We start from the raw sequence: 25,228 nt of genomic DNA, 5'->3' as shown, positions 1-25,228 counted from the left end.
AATATGATCTCCTGACACTTCGGCCATGTGGTAAGAAGGGAAATGCAAGTGGCATAGCAGTATATATCTATGTTTCTAGCTGCTTCAAATCTGCATAAACGTTGTTTCCCAGATTTTAACATAAATTATGTTTATTTACTTGCTAAAGTTAAATAAAAAACAAACTCCAGTAATAGAATTCCAACATCATATGTGTATAATTTATTGCATTTATATCCCACGTTTTCTCCAATGAGCTCAAGGTGGCTTACAGGGTTCTCCCCTCCCACTTTGATCCTTACAACAACCCTGTGAGGTAAGTTAGACTGAGAGGCAGTTACTGGCCCATGGTCTCCCATTGAGCGTCATGGCTGAGTTGAGGATTTGAACCCTGGTCTCCCAGGTCATAATCCAACACCCTAACCATTACACCACATCGAAAGACTCTTGTTTAGAAGTGTAGACATGTTTTTATAAGTTCCCTTGATAGAGATAAAAATACCCACCCAAATGTGGTTTCCTGCTAGGTTTTCTTGTCTTATTTTAATTTTGGGGACCCAGAACAGCTTTACTTCATGATTTACATTTTGTGAGGAGAATTAGACCTAAGATTGGGGGGGGGGAATAATTCATATATGTATTAGTAGGCAGACTTCTACTATAAGAAGTAACTGTTGTTTGTAAGGCCACAAATGTTTTATACTTCACTAATAGGCAATGTTGTGCTAAGATGGTGAAAACCACACCCAATACGCTCACAAATCTACACAGAAACATATTCACTAATAGGCAAAAAACACTTAGTTTAAGAACATATCTATAGCCAACATATATTTCTATCAAACTGCCTTTTGTTTCTCGTTGTTCCTTTTACACTGCCAATCCCAATGGTTTAGTGATACTAGAAGCCAAAAGTGTAAGGATTCCATCAACCCCATAAATAAATTCACTAATAGACCAAAAAAAAAACACCTTGCCGTTTAAAAATGTATCTATAACCAAAAGATATTTCTATCAAACTTTAAAAAGCAGGGAAACTGGGCAGCTATAGTGAATGCACCAGGGGAGCAGGAGACCTGACCTCCTCTCCATCTCGAAAATGGAGAATTACATTTTTGTATGTTTATTGGTGTTCTTCTTACTTTGCTTTTTTGCTGTATTACTACTGTTTCTACAGAAAATCTAACCTAGAAAATTATATTACTCTCATTATTCATCCTAGAAAGCTGTGTCAAATTTATTTTTATTAATTTCAAAGCCTTTTTATTGGTCAGTGTCATATGATAGTGAAGATAGCCATTTTTGTTTCAAACTGGAGGTTATGTTGTATTTCTATTTTGGGTGCATTAACAGGTGAATCTGAAAGTGCAGTTTGATGTAAAATCAGATGGATTACAATATGTTGCTACTTAAGAAATGACTTTGGCTGTTGGAAAAAACCAACTTGGCCTACCCAAGATGCATGTTTTCAGCCTGCTATGCTTAAACTACTCCACTTAAGGAAAGGTGGCCATGGATGATAAAAAACAGAGAGCACACCTAGAATTTTGCTAGAATATATTTCACCTCCCACTATTTTATCTTGTGCAAACTGAGACATTGGAAATTATTATGCAGAACAGTAAGTGTCATTATTCCACAATTGGTTTTGGAGCTTTTTTTTAAGTCTTACAAAGTGTTGCTGTAGTTCACATATTCACAGAAACAGAAGCAAAAGAGAATGGTATACTATTGGAAAAATCACTAAAATTGCAAAATAAATCAAACATATTTAAAGTGACTATCTAAACAATATCAGCTGTTTTAATATAGTTGTTTCCTCCCTGCTAAAACAAGATCAGCACAGCACATGTTTCTGTTATTTGGGCTGACCGCAGGTGTTGCCACCACTCACCATATACACAGAGGCATATGTTACCAAATTCTTCCAAGCTACACTGGAAGTGGGTTGGACTGTGCAAGACCATCCCAAATTGTGTTTGCATTTTGACCAATTTGTAGGGCAGTACAATATCTCAGAGAGGAGGTCAGGTCTCCTGCTCCCCTGGTGCATTCACTTTAGCTGCCTCATTTCCCTGCTATATAAAGTTTGATAGAAATATCTGTTGGCTATAGATACATCCTTAAACCACAATGGTTTTTTTGCCTGTTAATTAATTTCCCTGCTTTTTAGTCTGGGAGGTGAGAAATGGGATCCTGTGCAACTTTGCTGAGAATGGATTGATCGTTTGCATGCTTATTGAGTTCAGTAGGATTTACTCCCCTGCAATCATGCTTAGGATATGTGAAACTGACCACAAGGAATGGGGAGGGGAGCAGGGGGAGGAGAGCAGGCAGGGAGGAGCAGGAGGATAGGTTTGATCATTTGCATGTTTATTGAGTTCAGTGGGATTTACTCCCATGCAATCATGCTTAGGATAGGTAAAACTGACCATAGGGAGGGAAGCCTGGAGTGGGCAGAGGAGGAGGAAGAAGGAAGAGGGGAGGAAGAAGGGAGAGGAGAGGGGGGAGGAGGGGAAAGGCAGGTCTGATCATTTGCATGCTTATTGGGTTCAATGGGATTTACTACTGTGCAGTCATGGCTAGGATAGGTAAAACTGACCATGGGGGAGGAGGGGGAGGGGAGAGTAGAGGGAAGGAAGAAGGGGGGAGATGGGAGCAGAAGGAGTAGGAGGGGAAGGAGGAGATTAGAAGGCGAGGGGAGTGGTGAAGGAAGGGGGAGGGCAGGGGCAAAAGACAGGTGATGGGAGGGAGGAGGGGGAGGGCAGGTTTGATCATTTGCATACTTACTGAGTTCAATGGGATTTACTCCCATGCAATCATGCTTGAAAATGAAATGGACTGCCTTCAAGTCGAGTCCGACTTATGGCGACCCTACGAATAGGGTTTTCATGGTAAGCGGTATTTAGAGGTGGTTTACCATTGTCTTTCTCTGAAGCTGAGAGGCAGTGACTGGCACAAGGTTACCCAGTGAGCTTCATGGCTGTGTGGGGATTTGAACCCTGGTCTCCCAGATGAGAGTCCTAGGATAGGTAAAACTGATCATGGGGAAAGAGGAGGAGGGAGAGGGCAGAGGGGAGGGGAAGGAGGAGGAGGGGGAAGGAGGTGATTGGAGGAGATGGGGAGGGAAAGGGCAGGGTTAAGGAAGGGAGACGGAAGGGGCAAGAGGGAGGCGATAGGAAGAAGGAGTAGGGGAGGGCAGGTTTGATCTTTTGCATGCTTTTTGAGTTCAGTGGAATTTATTCCTGTGCAATCTTGCTTAGGATAGGTGAAACTGAGCTGTGGGAGCAGAGGGGAGGGGGAGGGGAGGAGATTGGGTGGGTGGGCACTGTCCAGAGTGAATGCCCCTTTCCTTTCCAAAAGGTAAACATTGTGAACAGTATCATTCTTTTTCAGGGTTTCTCCCATTTTTTATTCTACAACAGGCACATGTAGCCTCTGACCCAAATTTAAACCAAAGCTGTCCGTGGCCACATCCACACCAGACTGTTATTTCACTTTAGGCAGTCATGGCTTCTCCCAAAGAATCCTGGGAAGTGTAGTTAGTGAAGGGTGCTGAGAGGTGCTAGGAGATGCCCTGTTCCACTCACAGACTATAAGTATTGTAAGGTTGTGTTTTGAAATGATCTTATGGGAAGGATCAGAATGGCATGAGGGGTACTTTCAATTTAACATTGTGGAATGCGAAAAATCCATGCTGACTATAGTATACAGCCACCTTCGTGGCTGTATAATACATTCTATTATGACATTGTAACAGCTCTTAGCCCACATCAATGGATGTGTTTCAGTCTTCTGCATCTCTGTAGAGATGATGGGGTCCATTTGTCAGAGCAGAGATGCTACATGTTTTTGGAACACCTCCAAAAGGGGGTATCTGCCCTCTTTGGTCTTGTAGGGTGAGGCTGACAAGCTTGAGCTATCCACCTCTAGCGGCATTGACTTCAGGCAGGTGAGGAAGTTGGGGGTTGCAACTAGGTATACTAAGACATTATTAGGTAAGGAGCACCCTTTAGGGATCTGCCTGTCATGCGCCCGGCAGAACGTAGGTGGAGTGACGAGATGGCAGAGGAGAAGGAGGAGTTTGAATGAACTGATGCGTCCCAAGTTGAGCCTTTGGACACAGAATTCTAAGAACTCTGTCACTCTGGACAGTGACAATTCCACCCCTGAAGCTCTGGTTACCCACAAGGAGGCCCAGCCCAGTCAGGCAGTTGCCACCCCGCCTGAAGTGCCTCCTTTACCCACACCCATTTTGCTGCCTCCTCAGTGCATTGCACCTCCTCCTGATGAGGAAGGTCCTGCTGAGACAGAGCGGCTGCCCATACCTCGCTCACAGAGGCACCAGCAAGAACAATGTGATCCAACGGCTCTCCTGAGGCAGAGCTCTGGGGTGCGTGTGCACTCCCAGCAGTGTCATTCAGTTAAGACAAGCAGGGTGCCTGCCCAACCTTACTTAAGCCAGGTGAAGGGATGAGACTAGTTGCTGTGACAGTGTCTTAATGCCGTGTAGTCATGTCTAGTCAAGCCTAGTAATGATGCTGAACCCTGTGTAACCTGTAAGCTGTTTCATGAAGCACTCTGAACTACAATCTCTCAATAAACCTATTAAAGAAAAGCACAGCTCCTCATTCATGACTGATTTCAGGGTGTTTAAGCAGGACAGTTTGTCGCAGCCACTACCTCCTCTACCCGACCATGACAGAGATGGAAGCAAGTGGTGAGTTGGGGGAGGGCTATCAGAGTGTCCTAGAGTCCCTGATAACTGAGCTTCAGCAACTCTGCATTGAGACCCAGACTCTTCAGAAGGAAACCCAGACCCTTTGAGTGGAGAACCAGAACTTGCAACTCCAAGTGACCCAGCTCAGGAACACTGTGATAACCTTGCAACGGGAGGGGGGTGCTCTGGCTCAGCTGATTCCTGCGCCCCATGTCAGGATGCCCGTCAGGCTTCCTCTCCAATACAGCGGGAAGCAGGAGCAATTTGTGACATCGCGCAGTGTGAGCTGTACATCAGAGTACCACAGTCAGACTTTCCCAACGACTCGTTGAAAGTGGCCTACATGATCAGCCTACTGGAAGGGGAGGTGACCCAGTGGTCGACCCTCCTGTTGCTTCGGGATGACCTTGTCTTGGCACAGTATGACAATGTCATCGCTGTCATGGCAGAAATCTTTCGAGACCCCCAGCAGAAGGTCACCCTTGCCAGCTGGGAAATCTGCGCCAGGGAAAAAACTCACTCAGGACTTATACTAATGCATTTTGAATTCTGGCACCGAAAGTGGATTGGAACTACTCAGCTCAGATGGACCAATACCAAAAGGGCCTCAGTGATGAGAATCTGGATGAATTGGCATGAACTCTGGCTCCCAGCACCTTATCAAAACTTATCCAGCTGTGCCTGCAGATAGACAGCATACTTGAAGTTTGTTGCTGAGAGCACCAGGCTTCCTCAACTTGGCCATTGCTCCCCATACGTCTCCCCTGCACACACTTTTCTCCTAGCATGGGAACCTCCACCCCATTGGGGAAGGAGCCCATGCAAATTGGTGGGGCATGGCCACTCCTGATGGAAGAGGAGAAAGAGAAGCGGCGTCAAGAGGAACTGTGCCTGTATTGTGGGAAGGCAGGACATATAACGAAGGCCTGTCCTTTCAAGTCGGAGAAAGCCCCAGTGCAGGAAAACTACAAATCCCAGCTCTTGTAGAGGTCCATGAGCTGGGATCGACTATCAGCCAAGGCCCTCATGACATTCCTGCCCCACCCAGGTGAGCCATACACCTGCCAGTTCACCTGGGTCTGCCATCCAGACAAAGCGCCCAAGTGCTGGCTATGGTGGATTCAGGAGCATCCAGCAACTTCATGGACTCAGGCTTTGCAAAGCAACACAACATTCCCATCACTACACAACAGCACGGTCAGCCCGTAGAAGCAACTGCAATGGCAGCAGCAGTCGCTCTGGCACCTACTGCGCCAGCTCCTGCTCCTGCAAAGTACCAGGACGACACTGATGTAGTACCAGACTGCCTAATAGGAACTAGCCCCTTTCGATGGATTGAAGCTGCTGAACATCCCTTTGAACATCTAAAGTTGTCGTCCTCCTCAAAACCAGTGCTACAACATGATGACCCCCACCATCCTTTTTTGGTGGAAACAGATGTCCCTTGGCTGTGGGGGCAAGTAACAGTTATGAACTTATTTGTAAGGCCACATATGTTCTATAAGGACATATGACATTGTGACAGCTCATGACAGAATTATTTTCTGTTATAAGGGCTCTGTGATGTTGAATTTGAATAGCTGAATGCTTGACTTCAGTCTGGGGTTTTTGCCATAAATGCCAGTCCCAACACAGAGAAAAATGATCTCTGGGAAAGTTATTGTAAACCTCCCAGAGAGCTTCAGCTATGGGCCGGTTTATTTATATATATATATATATATATATAAACATAGACAGTTTTGAAAGCAACAAACAGAACTTCACTCAAGCTTGCTCTGGATCCCTATAAGGATTCCATTAGTCACATAAAAATATATGAACGTAATTGTGATTAACCAAACAGAGGTTTTTATTGTATTAACAAAACGTTTCAGCTTCCGCCTTCATCAGCTGCTAACATACAAATGCTGTTACCAAGGTGGCAGTTACAGAGCTTTGAGGATGGACTGCTCAGAGGGGCTTCATTTGCAGAAGCTAAGTAGTGGTGGTACAGTCCTCCAAGTTCAGGCCATGTGGTGCTAATGTGTCCAGAGAGTAAATCCAAAAGTTCTCCCTTTTGGTCAATGCTGCTGGATCTGCTGGCATCTCTATCGCTGTTATGGAAAAGTCCAACAGGCTGTGACCCTCGATGTTAAAATGCTTTGCAACTGGTTGCTCCACTTTTTTTGTCAAGATTGCCGACTTGTGGTTCCTGAAGCGCGTGCGTAGGTCAGTTGTGGTTTTTCCTAGGTATTGGATATGACATCCTGGTTTTTTGCACTCGATGATGTAAATTATATTGCAGGACCTGCAGGTGATGTTCTGTTTGATGTAATATGTCCTGCCTGTCCTAGTGCTTGTAAAAGTAGCTGTCTCCCTGAGGTACACACAGGTGATACAGCATTTGGAGTGACAAGGATGAGACCTTGGATTGGTGATAGGTGGCTAAATAAATAAACAAATAAAATTGGGTTTGCTGAAAGATTCTGCTCCTCTTCCCATTGGAGACAGTCTGGGAAATTCAAGCAGAATTTTGCTGTTCAAGAACTTTACAAATTTAGTATTATTTATTTATTTTTTAAATCACCTAAAGAAATAATTTTACAAACTGCATTTTAAAATAAGTTTCAAAAGAGAAAGTCTCTGTGGTTATTATCCATTAACTGTTTGTGCATAAGTGTTGTGTAAGCCTAACAAGGACAGAAAGGATTGAAGCTATGCAGTAGGATAAGAGGTATGAAAATTGGCATGACTGCCACAGTATTGTAATCATGATGAAGTGATCAGGAGCAGACCTTAGGCTAGCATACTCCCTCCTCTTGTATTCTCTATTCCATGAACCCTGCCCCTGTTCCTTCTCAGGATTAACCATGGTGTAGCATAACTTCTGCACTGATGTTAGCTAACCATAGCTAGTGTTATCCAGGATTGCTTTTAATCTTGTTTTGCAATTCAGCAATCAAGTTTATATTTTATGAAAGTGTCTCTCAATATATGAGGTCCCCTGTTGATTGCTTTCAAATTGTAGGACACTCCTCTTTTTCAGGAAATTGAAAAATCTATGACAATGAGTAAAGTCATTATAGCTGTAGCCTTGAAATCATAGAATTTATGCACAAAGCCCTGGTCTCTGTATTTCACTTGGTTTACAAAAAAAAGAAGTAGGTTGCCTAGCTAGATACTTGGCTTGTAGGAATCAGGTGCTGCAAAAGTTTTGTTTTTAGGACCATAAGATGGTAGCCTGGTTCACCCATCACACTAAACCAAACCATGGCTTGGTGCAAACACACAAGCTCTAGCAGAGGATATTGTGTCTGCTTCTCCTGTGTCATTCCACTGCTGCACTGGGCTAAGCCATTATTTGGTTCAGTATGCCATCCAAACTTGGACTCATGGTTTAGTTCTACTGGACAAACCACAAGCCATAAACCACAGGATGAGCCTTGGTTACAGTTTATGGTTAGTCTGGAGAGAGCTAAACCATGAGTCTGGGTTCTGATGACACACTAATCCAAACCGTGGCTTAGCTCCGTGCTGCAGCAAAATGACTGAGGAGGAGCAAAGCGGCCATGATCTCATATCCGGGAGGTCACATGCTCACATATTCATGCTAAGCATGGTATGGCTTAGTGTGATTGTTGACTAGGCCATTGAGACTGAATTACTGTACAAGTACTGGTGTTTTAGTCTTTTATTTGTCTTTTTATTATTTCTATTATTCACTTAATTGCCTTGATGCACAGAAAGTAAGGATGTAAATGTTTTTCCAGAATAAACAAACAACAAGTGTTTCACATATCCTCCAGCAACTTGGAGATGCAGAACCTGTTATACAAGTTACCTGTGTTGTGGAATTTTCTCCTTAATGGAGTCCTTGTCCAGGAAACAACACTGAGGCAGGTTGAAGCTTACAGCTGTTTATCATACTTACAATTGTAAGGAGTCCCTGCTAGCATGTGCTATGGGGGAAGACTGCCTTCTTCCCCAAATTGAGGGCCTTTTATAGGTTTTTACAATGTACAGTTATGTGTCCCACGGCACCCAATAAGGGGCTTTACCTGTTTCCCACTTCCACCTGGCTCTGTGATTCGCCAGGTAATTCTCCATTACAGGGAAGTAAGAACGCACATACTCATCTTTTGTCTCCCCTTTCCTGTTGCAACATCCGTCTCCTTCCATCTTATCTACATAACAATGACCCTCAGAGGTAGAATTTTCCACTTCACCTGCAAGGGAATAAGATACTACTTATAGGTCAGTTTGATAGAATTCTCTCTTATTTGGGACAACACTGAGTAGCTTGGCTTTTTGCTTTAAAAATTTTCATCTTTGGTGGCAGTTCAGTAGCTCAACAGTTTTTGGCAGTACATCTATGAGCAAGTAATGTTAGTAGTTACGGGTCAGGAAATGGTAGTAGACTTGCAGGTAGTACTGCTCAGTTTATTTGATGTTTATCATTCAGATATGCTTTTTAAGAAACGAATAATTTATTTGCTGTTGACTGGTAGGATGGAAATAGTCCAACACTAGAAGAAGGAAGATGCACTGTCAACCAGTTTGTGGTTTCCATGGGTAGGGTAGGTAACGCTGGCCGAGAAACGTACTTTTTTCCTGTATACACAGCTAGAGGATTTGAAAATGCAGACAATTTACATACAATGAGCCAGAAACGAATATGTACCTCACAGATGCTGGTCTGATTTAATTAGATGAGAAGGAAAGGAAAGGTGACCGGAGACCCCTGAGCATTTTAATGTCACATAGTCCACAGCACTGTTGCAATCGAGTATGTTAAGAGTAATTAGATTATCTTTCTTGAATTGTACCACAACGAATTCCCTGTGTTACTGGAGCTCTCTTCCCGAAAGGTACTGTTTTTGTTTTTATGTTGATGTTACGTTGTTTCTTGCAAAATAATTTTTTTTAAAAACTCATTGGTACAGTAAGATACAATGCAGTTCATGTACCTTTTTCATTTCTCTCATAACATCAGAATAGTGTGTCTGTGCTTTTGTCATTGTGCATAGATATTTCTGCTTCTGGGGTTTGTTTCTGTAGCCAGAGCTTCAGGCATTCTGAGCAGGTGTTTTTTCTTGAGGGAAATCTTTGTCACTGTCGTGTGTGTAGAGAGTTCTGGGTTTTCACCTTCCCATGCCATCTGGACTGCAATTAATTCTTCAGACCCTAGCCATTTAATTTGGTAGTGTATTTTATAACTGCTAATACTTAGCGCTCCTATAGTTCCCGAGAGAGTCACCCTTTACTCATAGCCTCAAAAAAGATTAGAATACACACCTTGTAATTGCTCAACAACCTGAAGCATTGAATTCCTTCTAGTTTTCTTAAGTTTGGCCAAAGTTGTAAAAAGAAAAAGAAATTGTATTCACATAGCAATACTAAGAACCAGAGTCTAAAATCTTTGGCTGGACTTGTTGGTAGCCAGGCCAACATTTGTGTTTGCCAAAGTCTCTGCCTTTATTACAAAAACAATAGTTTTGCCTCTGATATTGGACTAATCTCTGAGTCCCGGCGCAAATGTGGAAATAAAGACTCACCCCTCTCCTGCTGAGAGGGAAGCTCATTCCTGTCATGCTAGCTTTAAAAGTGCTTGAAGTGCCTCCAGTGCAAGTACATCTGCAGAAAGAAGCCCCTTGCCCTCCTCCTCAGCTCAAGCTTGGAGGAAGATGGTATCTCCATCCTTGCCATGCAAACTTCTCAGATGCTCAGAAAGCAGGAAGACGTCTCTGCTACTGTGTTTTACTTCATATTATTAAATGTTGTTTTGTGATGTAACTAGAAACAAATAAATGAATCTGATCCCACTACTGTCTAAGTACCTTTGAGGTCCAGCAATATGTCGAGTAAAGCCCTGACTCTAGGTTCCAGAGACTTAAATGCTATCACTAGATTAAAAGCTGCACTCACCACTAGCAAACACAGTTGTGGAGCCCTGACTAAGAAGCAAGGCTTTGCTTTAAGAAAGTGAAGTTCTGAAGGGGAGGACAATCTGTGGCATATGATTATCAATTCCAAAATGGCACAATGATAAATAGCAGGTTGTGTATCTCATGGGTTTTGACTAATGGCATTGCCAGTGGAGTATCCGGGTTTCTGCCTTCACATCAGGCTTGTTTGCTTTTCCAGTTCATCACATTTCATCCGTATAGCTGTTTTATTATCCTCTAAGGTCAATGAGATACTTGCTATTAGAACGAGCAAAGGACAAAATGCAAATCATAATCTTAACTTAACCTGGAAGTCTGTTTTTACTATCTCAGTAGTTTTTTCTCTCCTTTTAGTTTTAAAGAATGTTAATACACCAGTGTGGTGTAGTGGTTAAGGTGCTGGACTATGACCTGGGAGACCAGGGTTCGAATCCCCACACAGCCATGAAGCGCACTGGGTGACCTTAGGCCAGTCACTGCCTCTCAGCCTTATGAAAACCCTATTCATAGGGTCACCATAAGTAGGAATCTACTTGAACGCAGTACATCTTACAATATGGACTACTTGGGAAAAATATAATAGACCAGTGATAGCCAAGTTGTATAATTTTAGTTTTCCAGAGTAGCTGGTGGTCCAGCAACTGGAAGAAGATTTTGCCATAAAAAGTGATCACCTTTGTTGGATGATCATGCTCTATATAATAAAGTTTATAACATCTAGCAGTAAGTGTTTCTCACCTGTGAACCATGTTCATTCAGAAATTGCTGCAGGGAAAGAGAAATGTGGACTTTGTCTTTCACCACTTTTCTTTACAAGTGAAAATATGGGCAAATAATTTGTCCCATCTTGTTCCACAACATATCAAGTTTCAAGTTCAAGTTTATTATAAATTGCAGGGCCGTAGGCCAACACAATGTTAAAAGGGTACAGCAATTTTTACTATAGTTACTATATAGTTTAAAACATAATATCAGTTATAAAACACCTATTTCATTTAGCACTCTAGAACATAATTAACTCGTAATTTCCTAGCTGCTATCACAAACAAAGATACCTTGTGGGTCACCTCTGGATTTAAATCAGACATTAGGAAGAGTATTTTGTCCTCTTCCGTAAACAACCCGTGGTCATCAAACCACTTTTTAAAAAATCTAGTTCTCGGGGTCTGGTATATTGGGCAATGTAGTAATATATGAGGAAGATCCTCTGTTTGGGCTCCACAACATATCCAAAAAGTGTTCAGTCAAACCAAGGATTTGTAAGGATAAGGAATTTTACTGGGCACTTTGGGCACACTTTCAATCAAAAGGTATTTGCCCAGACATTATTTATATTAACATAATGCCCACAGCATACTAATACAAGGCAACTGTGTCAAATAAACAGCCTGTTTTTCAAAAGGACCAGATGGATAGGAAAATATAAGTTGGACTGATCAAGGGTTCAACAAATTGGTTGTTGGTGACTGGCAGTTAGATGGTATATATGGAACAACAGATGAGATCCTAAAAGAAAACCAATAGGAAAGAGCCCTGGCAGGGGTAAGAGTTAAGTGTCAACAGACAAACTGCATTTGAGCGGGTTCCACCACATGAGAATAGGTAGAGACATTTTATCTGGCCAGCTATTTGTACAGAACATTTCCAAGTTATTAAACCCCACATATTCCTTGTAAAGAATAGAAGTTCTCTCTCTCTGTGTGTGTGTGTGTGTGTAGCCTTACACTTAGTCCCTTTGTGCTTAAACCTAAACAAAACAGAATTTATTCCAGCACTATCTTTTGAGATTAACATTCCTATCATTCATAGTTCTGCAGTATTTGATTCAGATTCTGTAGGGTTGGCAATGGCTTCAAATCAAATTGCTTACCTGGCACATCAAAACCTACATTCGAACCAGATCACGTTGGTTGTTGATTGGATCAGCTGCAGATAACTGAGGGCTGAAATTTTCATATTGGTCCTCAAAGTAGGATTGTGGACTATAAATTTGAGAAAGCAAGGAAGTCAAGCAGGTGAAAAATGAGCTAAGTCTCACATATGATTTGAAATAAATCAAACATTTGCAAGATTTAATCCTTTAAGGCTGCAATCCAAAACACACTTACTAAGCAATGTGTCACTGAACTCAAATGCAACTTCCTTCTAAGTAAGCATGTTAGGATTGTCCTGAATACAATTCTAAATATTCCCCTTCTAAATTGTCTCTTCTGTATTTAATTTCTATAATGAGAATAATGAGCAGATTCTTTTTAGAAATCAGTCATTACTTTCATGAATCATTTGGCATATTAGTTCAGAATTTCTATAGGCACAATTGAGAAAGAAATAAAAATGTTATTTTTTTGTAATTAAATATCTTATTTCCACTTCTCTTGCACACAGCAGGCCAAATATACTATGGAAAGCATCTTGTAATAGAACATAAAGGATACTAGAATAAAATTGCAATGGTGTATTTTGTTATTGAGCAGAGATCCAGATGTTTAATGGATCACCTTAAAATGAGAATTAACGACAAAAGTGGTAATTATGTGATGACTAAATGTTAATTCACTAATAGGCAAAAAACATTGCAGTTTAAGAACATACCTATAGCCATTTATATCAAACCTTAGAAAGCAGGGAAATTCTGCAGCTATAACGAATGCACCAGGGGAGCAGGAGACCTGACCTCCTCTCTGAGATATTTCACTGCCCTGCAAATTTGTCAAAATGCAAACACAATTTGGGTTGGTCTTTCACAGTCCAATCCACTTGCTGTGTAGCTTGGAAGAATTTGGTAACATGTACCATTGAACATATGGTGAGTGAAGGTTTCATCATTTGCATGCTTATTGAGTTCAATGGGATTTACTCCCAATGCAATCATGCTTAGGATAGGTAAAACTGACCATGGGGGAGGGGGAGGAGGGAGGAGGGGAAGGGAGAGGAAGGGGATGGGGGATGGGAAGGGGAGGGGAGGGGTGAAGGAAAGGGGCAAGAGGGAGGGGATAGGAGGGAGGAGGAGGGGAGAGCAGGCTTGATCATTTGCATGCTTTTTGAGTTCAGTGGAATTTACTCCTGTGCACTCATGCCTAGGATAGGTGAAACTGACCTGGGGGGGTGGCAGAGAGGGGAGGAGGAGGGCTGGAATGGGAGGGGGAGGGAGGAGGGGGAGGGAGGAAGGGGAGGAGAGGAAATTGGATGGGTGGGCTCTGGGCAGAGGGGAAGCCCCTTTCCTTTCCAAAAGGAAAATCATTGTTTTCCAGGTTTTCCCCCACATTTTTATTCTACAGCAGGCACATGTAGCCTCCTACCCAAATTTAAACCAAAGCTGTCCCTGGCCACATACACACCAGACCTTTGTTTCACTTTAGACAGTCATGGCTTCTCCCAAAGAACCCTTGGAACTGTAGTTGGTGAAGAGTTGAGAGTTGCTAGGTGATACCCTGTTCCCCTCACAGAGCTTCAGTCAGAGCTGCTGACTGTTAAACCATTCTGGCCACTGGAGCTCTGTCAGGGGAATAAGAGTCTCCTCTCAGCACCCTTCACAAACTACACTTCCCAGGATTCTCAGGGGGAAGCCATGACTATCTCACATGAAATAAAGGTCTGGTGTGGGTGTGGCCCCCTGATTAGGCAAGACTAGCAGCTGTGAGTCTGGCTTTTAGAGTACTGACTGTTCTTACTGAGCATGCCCAGCCTTATCATTGAGTTCAATGCTAAATTTCTTAAATTAATATTTAATTTAACTTTTAAGCTGCAAAAGATGGAGGTCAGAGTATGGGGCAAAGTCAGTAGTAGGATTACAGGTACTCTGTGAACATGGCTGATTTTTAATTAATTTCAACAAATTATAGGAACTCTGACAGAAAAAAGTCCAAAATGAGTGTATCACCGTGAAAATTTACAAGGTTGTTAAGCAAGCATTTCTGAGTTCAGGACTATAAGTTTTGTTAGGTTTTGTTTTGAAATGAGCTTATGGGAAGCATCAGAATGTCATGGGGGGATTTTCAGTTTAACATTGTGTAATGCAAAACATCCATGCTGACTATAGTATACAGCCACTCTTGTGGCTGTATAATATTAATGCAGAAAATAGTCCCATGCAGTCCTAGCCAGCAGAGCTATGAGAGGGCTAGGCGCATTCACAATCAGCAGTTATCTTGTACTACGTTTGATGTTATTACACTGACTTACAAAAGTTAAAACACACAACCGAAGTAGTAAAATGGACAAACAATAGAAAATATTTACAATGATACTAACGTAGGCACTTTAAACTGACAACTAAGCATAGTTCAAATGTGGTCTCAAATTTAATTAATCTGAGTTTGCTACATAACTTTGACCTCTGAAGAAGTATAGTTTCCAAATCATGTGAAGTATTAGTTCCCCTCTATTCAGCACTGGTTAGGCCTCACCTTGAGTGCTGCATCCAGTTCTGGTCTCTGCACTTCAAGAAGGATGCAGACAAACTGGAACAGGTTCAGAGGAGGGCAACAAGGATGATCAGGGGACTGGAAACAAAGCCCTATGAGGAGAGACTGAAGGAACTGGGCATGTTTAACCTGGAGAAGAGAAGACTGAGGGGAGATATGATAGCACTCTTCAAGTACTTGAAAGGTTGCCACACAGAGGAGGGCCGGGATCTCTTCTCGATGGTCCCAGAGTGCAAGACACAGAATAATGGGCTCAAGTTGCAAGAAGCCAGATTTCGACTGGACATCAGGAAAAACTTCCTAACTTTTAGAGCCATACGACAATGGAACCAATTACTAGAGAGGTAGTGGGCTCTCCAGCACTGGAGGCATTCAAGAGGCAGCTGGACAGCCATCTGTCGGGAATGCTTTGATTTGGATTCCTGCATTGAGCAGGGGGTTGGACTTGATGGCCTTATAGGCCCCTTCCAACTCTACTATTCTATGATTCTATGAAAATATTTATATAAGCATGACTATCAAATATGTTTATTATTTATACAACCTGTAAAGATATTTATAGTGCAATCCTGTGTCTGTTTACTCAGAAGCAAGTCCCAATGTATTCAATGGGGCTTACTCAACCAGGGAAAACTGTACCCTGAAGTGATAAGGAACTTGTTCTTTTAACAAGTCTTTTAAGTTGAGACCTTATCCCAGTCTGCGTCTGTGTTGGAATTGCTTTTTAATATGTTTTTAAACCTTTTCTTAAAAAAAAGTTTTTAAAGATGTTTTGTTTTAATATATTTTAAAGTATGTTTTTATTATTTTTAAAGTGTTTTTAGTGCTTTTGTTTGCCGCCCTGGGCTCCTACTGGGAGGAAGGGCGGGATATAAATCAAATAATAAATAAATAAAAATAAACTTCATTCATTTTTTAAAAAAATCAGTATTAGTTTCCCACATAATAAAAACTGTGATAAACCCTGCCTAATTTCTTTAAAAATAGGGTTGAAGGGAGAGAGAAAGATTTACAACACAAACACAAGTCTGCGCTATGTTTACTCAAAAGTCCTATTAATTTACAGCACAGTCCTAACCATGTCTACTCAAAAGTAAGTCCTAATGGAGTTCAATGGGGTTTACTCCAGGTACATGCTTTACTCCCAGAAATTGCTTTACTCCCAGAAAAGCAGATATTGGATTAAATACTTTCATATTTCATAGCCCAGGGTCTGACTCTTCGACAGAAGAGGAAAAAAAACATTAAGCCATATTACTTACGCAAACTGCAAAAATCTTAAAGCCACCATTTTCTGATGTTCAGTCTAGGCATGCCTGGATCAACAAGTCACAACTCTGGCTTCATTGGCTACAATCCTGAAAGGGCAGGGTTACAGCCAGAGCTTTGAAAAGTTACTTTTTAAAACTACAACTCCCATCATCCCCAGCCAGCATGGCCACTGGATTGGGCTGATGGGAGTTGTAGCTAGAGCAAGGATCTGTAAACAAAAGTCACGTGGGGGGGCGGTTGACGTTTTGGTGTATATCTTGGGAACTAGACCACCTAGAAACTTACTTTTTTAAAAAAATTGAAGCTGAGAGTCTGGAGATTAAGGTGTGCTAGCCAGAGAGCTGGAGGGGGCCCCCAAAACCAGAGACTCCAGCCGAAAACCAGAGATTACACAACATGGAGGCAATTCTGGCTGGAGGTGAGAAAGGCAAGGGCGGGGCCGGAGACTCCGGTCGTTTGCCGGAGATCTGGCAACCCTAGTGCAAACGTAGGTGCAAGAGAATTGGTTGTGATTAACAACCAGTTTTCTGGGCATGTGAGAGTAACTGACAGTAAATGATTATAGTAATGTAATATTGTAAATTGGTTGATAAGGGTGGAGCTGTATATTCTTGACCGTAAGCTCCTCAATAGAAAGAGACCTGTCTGGGTTGTTGTTGTGTTTTTTTCCCTATTATTCTGTAAGACAGGTGTGGGGGACCTTTGGCCTTCCAGATGTTGTTGAACAATGGCATCCCCTGCCATTGGCCATGCTTCCTGGGACTGATGGGAGTTGTAGGTCAGCAACATCTGGAGGGCCAAAGGTTCCTCATACCTGCTGTAAGACATTGATAAAATTCATAATGGAGCTTTAATACATAATGGAGAAATAGCAGGGCTTATTCAAAGCTTAGTTATGAATCAAATTGAAACATATTTTGCCTTGATGACATTGATAGGGTCTGACCCATTTCCCTACTGCTACTCACCATCAGCCTAGTCCATGAAGTAGTGACAGTTAGGAAAGCAGGTTTGGATGCTAATGGGTGAGTCAGAGGAGATTGAGTTCTTTTCAATCATTATCCAAAGTTGTGTAATTCTTTTATTGGCTTTGCATCCCCAAAAAGATTTTCTATGCGCATTTCTACTGAATATATTCAACAGTTCAAATTGTGAATATAACCGAGAATGTTAGTCCACTTTGATGTGAAATCCTTATATACAACTATTCTGTAAAGATGCACATCATAAAATAGAGAATATCCTTTAAAAGAGACACTTTAGAACCACCTACACATGTTCTAGCAACCGTTTGGAAATTGCTTCAATTAAATACTTCGATAAAAATGTTTCCAGTAGGTTACAGGAATAGCTATGTGATCCCCTAGTAGCTCAAAAATCAATAATTTGCAACTGGTCTTGAAAACAAGTTCATTCTTTTGAAACCCTATTTTTGTATGGTGGAAATACATTAATATTTGCATAATACAGAGTGGGACCTTGTCAAAATTTTATTCCTTCTTTCTTTGGGTTAATCTGTGAAACAAAATTCAGTACAACACAAGGTTAATTTTAAAGGTTTTAATCAAGAAAGAGAAGTGGATATTTAAGAAAATATACAAATTTAAAAAATATTCTTTGATATCTTGCTCTCAATAAATGAGAAATAATTTATCACATGGGCAGTTTGTGTGCACCACAAATTGCAATGACTTTGAAGGATGGCTGTGTTTTGATTCTCATACTGTCTTAGAAAGTGCAGATTTAATAGATTCACCTTTATGCAAACTGAGTAAAATTTCTCCCCTACCCCTATTTGTTGCCTAACCATTCTAAGTTAGTTTTAGGACAAACCACTGTGGATGTTTTCATGGTCCCTCAGAAGTTTTATTCCTTAATGTTTGGGATTTTCTGTTAAATTCAGCACCTGGGAAACTGTTGTTTCCTGAGGGTTACTTTTCACTTTTGAAGATATTCAGTGGTGACTGTCTGCTGACAGAAGGGAATTCATCAGTGAAATGGGGAAAGGGGTCATTATTGGCATTTCCCTCTCACTCCTACACCTCTCTCTCTGAACAGTCCCTCAGCTCCTTGAAAGAGATTTAGGGGAGATTATGGGATCCATAAAGGACCTAATCAAATGCTTCTGAGAAAAGACAGTAAAATGGATAGTTCTCACCATTGTTAAATCAAATGTGAAGATGGCAGCAGTGTCATATGAGAGAGATAGAGGGGCAACAGTTCCCTCTCGGTGGCTGTGATGCTCCCTTCTTCAGGACAGGGATGGTGTGAGGTAGCAGTGAGATTGGGGGAGCTCCTGGTCAATAGCAGCCAAAAGGTGCACACACACACCAGTGGGATGGTGTCACTATGAACCCAGAGCTCTCCTGACCTCATTGCCGCCTCACCTAATTCCAGCAAATGTAGAGCCTACCGATTGCACTGCTCTGCCCCCGCCACATGGTGCTGCTGCGTGAAGCCTAAGGAGTCATATTAATAAGTCTGATGCTATGTAATTTATTTAAACATGATCTAGAATCATGGATGAATGGTACAGAAGCCATGTTCATGGGTAACACCAGATTATTAACTGGGTAGAATCCAGTTTGTGCCCTTGTGCTCATGGAAGGGCTTTTAATCCTGCAGATGCCTCTGTTTATGGAAGAACAAAGGAGGCAATTTTTGCCCAGTCAGCTACCCCTTTACAGTCCATCTTGTTCTAGAGTATCTCCCAAATCTGTAGATCCAATTTTTAAGGGGTAAAAGAAGAAAGCATGAAAATTTGTTTCTCCTCTTCTATTCATGCAAGCATCCACTGGATCCATAGGCACTAATTGGATTCCACCCAGTGCATTTTAGAAAAACTATTAAGATTCCTGTCAGTCTGCTTTCTTCATTTAGTTGGAATAATGACCATCTCAGTTTTATCTCAGCCAAGAGTAATAAACTGCTATTTATCTAATAGATTGCCATAATTGTCTGTGTTTGATGCACATGTCTGAGACAGCTTCATTTTCTTGGTTCAATTCTGTTTTTAAAATATCTTTAGCTAAATAGGCTAGACCATTGGTTAAATGTGATCGCACGTTTCAGAAATAAAATTAAAATAGAATTTATCAAACATTAAAGATATAATGAAACAAACAGAAACTGTAATGGCAATCACTTTGTATACTCATTGTTTAAAAGTATGTTGAAAGTACAGTGCCTTGCAAAATTACAATGTACCATTTGTAATTCAGTAATATGAGAGCATTGGTCAGGGGTCTGATTACTTTTGCAAGGCACTGTACCATTTAGGACATAGGTGTTAAAACATACTTGGAGACAAGCTATTGCATAATCAAGATTCACTTGTATAAGTTACAATCCTAAGGTGACATTGAACTAAGTCATACTCAGAGCCCATTAAAATCAATGAAGTCCACTTATTTCATTGGGTCTGACGCTAATGTTGGATATCACCCCTAATCCTGATAAAATATGACTGCACACTAGTCCTTTTTAACTGCAAATATGATTGCATAGAAGACCCTCTCTGTTTGGCATGGGCATCATAAAATATTTTGACACTTCATGGATAAGTTATTTCTATTTTAAAAAGGAAAAATGGTTGAATCTTTTGGTAATTCTGAGCAAAAGAAATTGATGTTGATAATATCAGTACTATTTTGGTAGACAAGCAGAAACAAAATAAGGCAGGCTGCATACATACAATACATTTAAAGCATTTTAAATCACATATCCTGGAAAGTGTAGTTTACCTCTTACAGAGCTACAGTTCCCAGCAGCCTTAACAAACTACGGTTCTCAGGTTCTTGGGTGGGGGAATATGCATTGAATGTGCTTTATATGTATGGTGTGTGCACAGCCTTAGAGACAAGGCCTACAACCCTTTCCTTAAAAATTCATTAAATATACACAAATCACTGAATGGAAGTTTGCTTTTAGTCTCTTTAATAATAAAATGTACTTGAAGGATATAAAAGAGTCGTTTTTATATTCTTAATTTCATATTTTTATGCACCTGTTAGCGCAGATATTATTTTTTCATGTGAACACTGATCTTGCATTCCCAGCAACCCAAGGCCAGGTTGACCTATCTTTTCACACCACAGTATTGATTTCAAAATCTAGTAACCCTTTGATTGAAAGCCACAAGGTTTGTGTGATGATGATGTTGTACAGTTATAATGTTTTTTAAATCTATAGAGAGAAGACAAAATAGAACGGTTGATGGGGGGGACTTCAAATGATGTTTTCTTGATAAATGTATATACATAAAATAGGAAAATAACACAATAATCAACCAAGGTTTTTTGCCTTCAGCCTGTCTGAGGCCATGTGGGTTGGAGTCTGACCACTAGTCCGAAAAGGAAAGGCTGTTTGCAAGAGTTCTGGGGTGTATTTTCCTGGAAAAGGTGAGAGGCTAAAAACAGAACTCTGTCAAATAAACCTTGTGCCCTGTGTGAGAATATATACACAGACCTGTTGTTAACTGCTGGAGGCAGATGTTCTTTTCATTTACCTCTCAAATGGGTAGGTTACAAGAAAATCATAATCTAAATTTCATGCTCTGCTTAAACCTAGTGAAATGAATCCTGTTCTCTGTTTTGCTTGCTAGTATTTGCTGTTTTATACTTTCTAATCCATCAACAGTAAACATTCTAAATATTGAGGAAACACAAAAATACCATAGGAAATATTGCTTTAATATTTAGAATTCAGGGTTGCATGACATATCTTTAGTCTATTTCAGTACTGAAGTAGACTCCATGAACTGGGTTTTTTTTAAAAAAAAAAAAACATTTCTTCATTACTGTTCCAGAAATAATTCTCTCTCTGTTTTTTGTTGTTGGTTTTTGTGTGTGTGTTTTGTGTTGTTTTTTTGCTTGTCTAATATCTACAGGGCTTTCGGTTTCTACTTTGTGTATGCACTTTTTTGTTTCTTGCTAAAAGCTTTTTTTTTTTGCCAGCTTCTCTGCAATCTTGATCTGTTTTTAGTAAAACATTTTATAGTTTGACTTTAGTGTACAGTAATTTATATTGTTATTTTTGTTAATTTCTATGAATTAATATTTAATTATATTGATAATAAATACCTGTTTAGCGATGCTATCACTAGAGGGCAGTATTGATTAAATGAGTTACTGAAAAATCAGAACATAACCTTGCATCTGTTAGGAAGAGCACCTGTTATAAATCAAATTATTCACTGTACTGTACCTATTTATATCCAGACAAAGTACTTTCTAATATTTTTTGGAACTGATGGCAGTGGGATCAGTAAATAGTTAAAGCTATTCTAAACTATGTGTTGATAAATTTTAAAGTTAAGATGTCAACTCATTCGTTCTTATTGACTTACAGGTCTCCTGACAAATGCAGCAACAGAGAAGCCTTGTAGGAGTTTTTCAGCTCTGTGTGGGCTACATTCCCTAGTCAAGTTTCACTGCTGTGGATCATCCATTATATGTCATCAATCCAACTGTCTATTTCTCTGTATTTCATCACAGACAGCATAATTCTACGTTATGAGCTAAAGTCTGTTCTACCATACAAAAGAGCACTGGACTAAGGAATAGAGATGTAAGAGAAACCCTTGGGCATTAGCAATACGAAAACAAAAACCACCAGTTTACAGTTAACGTCTCATCTGCGTTATGCACCACTGCTGGACTTGATCTGTGGTCATGTTTCAATCTGAAGAGTCGACTACACTGGAGAGTATTCATCCCAATCAGCCTTAGAGAAGACTGTTTTGTCTATGGGAGGACACTAAGGTGCAGAACACTATTTCTTCTTGTGCCCTAGACTGCCTCATTGCTTTTATTTTCTTATGTTTCAGTATATACAAAAGACCAAAGAGCAAAATCTATTTTGAAGTGGACACAATGTTACTGTTAACAAGATTATTTGGGTTCCGTAGTATGGGGACCACCCTGCACGAATTCAGCTCACCCAGCGCTGCAATATTGCTGTCCAGCAAAAGTCTTTATGGAACACTACAGAAAAAGCTGGAACTGCTCTTGGAAAAAAGTATACTAAAAAACACAAGGGAACAAAGAGAGGAAATGGCCGAAAGAACTTTGTTTCAAAACAACACAAACTGTCTACGCACCACCTTTACTCCTCTGTGCTTAGATTGACTTCTTGTACTAAAATCATTTTAAGTTTAACCAGTTCAACATGCCTCTTCTATGGTTCCATTTTTTGATCGTTAAAAGTTGGATAATACAGTATTTGCAAAGAGCATGTTTGGTCATCTGTGGCCTATGTCTCATCTGATACACCATTTAGCACCAGAAAGCAAATCCGGGGGGGGGGGTGGAGTAACACTTGTTTGAAAGAGATCATTAAATGTATTTTGAAAAGCCTAAAGTTATATATTTAACAGTTTTTATATGTTGTATATTTGTAGAAAATCCTATTTAACAATTAACGTGGTAACTCTGACAGTCATGACACACACAAAAAAGGTTCAGAGTTGAGTTGTTGTTTTATTACTTCAGTTGTCTCTGAAGTGACTGGTGTAGTTTGCTTTCTTCCATTGGGACATTCTGGATGTAAAGCATGACCAGAGGACTCTGTAGAAAAAGCAAAGAATAATGTTTATATTACATAAATGCATTCAACCATTGCACTGTTGGAAGGCTTTCTCTCTCTCTCTTTCTCTCTCTGTGTCTCTCTTTTTTCTCTCCTTTTCTCCCCTTTTTCTTTGAGGAGGGTGGTCTTTTATATACCAGTTAAGCAGTGTAAAATATTTTAATCATTTACTTTCCATACTGAATTACATTCTTCTTTCTCTGTTTTCTCCCCTTCCTTTCCAATTTGGTATAAGGGTCAGCTTTCTCCTTTATCAAGATATAGGTGGTTTGTTTGGTTTTTACCTCATACTTTAGAAAAAACCCTTGTTCAATATTATAAGGTAATGAAAAGATGAAGAAGAGTGCTATTTGAGAAACAGGGCAAGGAAATAAGATAGACCAATAACCTCCAGACATGGTACCTTTTTGTCTACAAGTCTGCCTCATAGTGATATGACGAGGCCAACAAATGGGCTTTCATCCTTCCCCACAAACATTTGCCAATAGTAAACTTTTCCCCCAATATCCATTGTAGTATACTACCTAAATACTCCAATTAACTTTTAGTATTATGCTAGTTCTATGCTACTAAAGAAAAAATATATAGGGATTGTTCAAGCAACCATAGATGAGAGGTATGAAAAGGAAGTTCATTTATTTAAGACCTCTTCCAATTTTCAGAATTATTTTAATGTACAGGATGAGGAAACCATGAATTGTAGGTGACAGTATCTATGAATAAAACGTGCATGGATAGTCTTATTTCAACCTAAAAGTTTTGATCAGTTTCCAAGTAGCAATTAAAGCCAAACCACTCATAAACCATTATGAACTGACTGCACTATAAATGACCAATGTCTCATTCAAAGTGTCATGCAATAAATGATGGTAGATACTTCACCTGTATTACAAGAATTGGAGAGCCAGATCCCTCACTCCACTGATTTTCTCTTCTGTTAGGGTTTTATTTTTTGAAGGGAGTGTAGTAGCCTTATTTAGTAAATACTGAACAAAAAATTAAAATGTTTCAACATTTTTGTTGCTTTACGGTATTCAGTTTTGTGTTGGTTCAGCTAAATTATGAAAAGAAATAAAGAGAATCTTTTTATAAGTGAGACTTTGTTCAATGCTTATGACACGAGACAACTGTTTCTTAGGAGAAGGGAGGGAATGAGTATATAAGGGTTCTGTGAGGTCAATTAATCATTATTTTATATTAAAAGTGATAGACTGCTCAAGGGCCATTCCTGTATTGTGCTGAAGCTGATACTACAGCCATCTCTTAATAGCTCTAAAACCCAAGGATGTTTGGAAAATGTATGCTGATATCTAGTTTTCTACCACTTAAAGGTATTAATTATATGCCCTCCATGCCGCAGAGTGGTAAGCAGCGGTAACGCAGCTGAAGCTCTGCTCACAGCTGGAGTTCAATTCCAACGGAAGGAGGAAGTCAAATCTCCGGTAAAAGGGGTCAAGGTCCACTCAGCCTTCCATCCATCCGTGGTCGGTAAATGCTGGGGGTTAAAGAAAGGCCGGGGAAGGAACTGGCAATCCCACCCCATATATACGGTCTGCCTAGTAAACATCACAAGATGTCACCCTAAGAGTCGGAAACAACTTGCACTATAAGTGCAGGGACACCTTTACCTTTAAAGGTATTAATTAGTTGAATGAGTTCTAATCAAACTGATAATTATATGCACTAACATTATTCTGATTATATTGGTGATTAAAATGGCTTGGCTAAGGAAAGGAAAGGAACTCAGGGAAGGACAGTTTCTTGCTCTCCATCTCCTCTGAAAACCCTCTCTGGAGAGTTTGGGACCCTCCTGAACAATGTAGGATAGGGGAAGAAATTTACTGAGGAAGGGGAGAAGTGTCCAAAGTTCAGCTAGACATTACCTAATGACCACAGTTTTGGAAGTTCAAAGGCACGGTCTTCCCATACTTACATATGGCAGGAAAATAGTTCCAGTGTGTCCCATGGAAGTCCAGCATTTAACACCAAAACGTAACTGTGCAAATCAGTGTGCTTACCATCCTTGGGATTGAGGGAAATTCCTTGTATGCCAGCTCGTTATTTCAGTGTTGCAATTTTTTGCAAAGGATGGAGTAGGTGCTGACTTTACTTACCTTGTCAGCTCCCAGAACAAAATTTTAGCTTACATTGACCCTGCACTAGGTTGAAAGAGCCCTTTTAAAGTATCTGAATCTGCACAGTACAAAGATTGATTTAGGTGGTAAGTCTATGCATCATGTACCTAAGAGTAAGCACTGCTGATAAAAGTGGGACTTACCTCTGAGCAAATATGCATTGGAGGATTGCACTGTTAGTAATACATT

General features: G+C 40.5%; 1 protein-coding gene across 2 annotated transcripts in view; it reads left to right on the top strand.

The window, feature by feature from the left end:
- The window catches only part of TAFA5 (TAFA chemokine like family member 5), a 676,652-nt gene extending 652,675 nt beyond the window's left edge, over positions 1-23,977 (top strand). For both annotated transcript variants that reach the window (XR_009764476.1, XM_061640261.1), the window contains one exon: positions 21,669-23,977. Coding sequence is in view for 1 of the 2 variants with exons in the window: in XM_061640261.1 (XP_061496245.1) it covers positions 21,669-21,677 (9 nt within the window). In the remaining variant the exon portion in view is untranslated. The remainder of the gene's footprint in view (positions 1-21,668) is intronic.
- The last annotated feature ends 1,251 nt before the right edge of the window (positions 23,978-25,228 follow it).

Source organism: Rhineura floridana, chromosome 8 (assembly GCF_030035675.1).
Source record: "Rhineura floridana isolate rRhiFlo1 chromosome 8, rRhiFlo1.hap2, whole genome shotgun sequence".
NCBI lineage: Eukaryota > Metazoa > Chordata > Lepidosauria > Squamata > Rhineuridae > Rhineura > Rhineura floridana.
The sequence above is the reverse complement of the archived record's forward strand: the minus strand, read 5'-3'. Positions and strand labels throughout refer to the sequence as shown.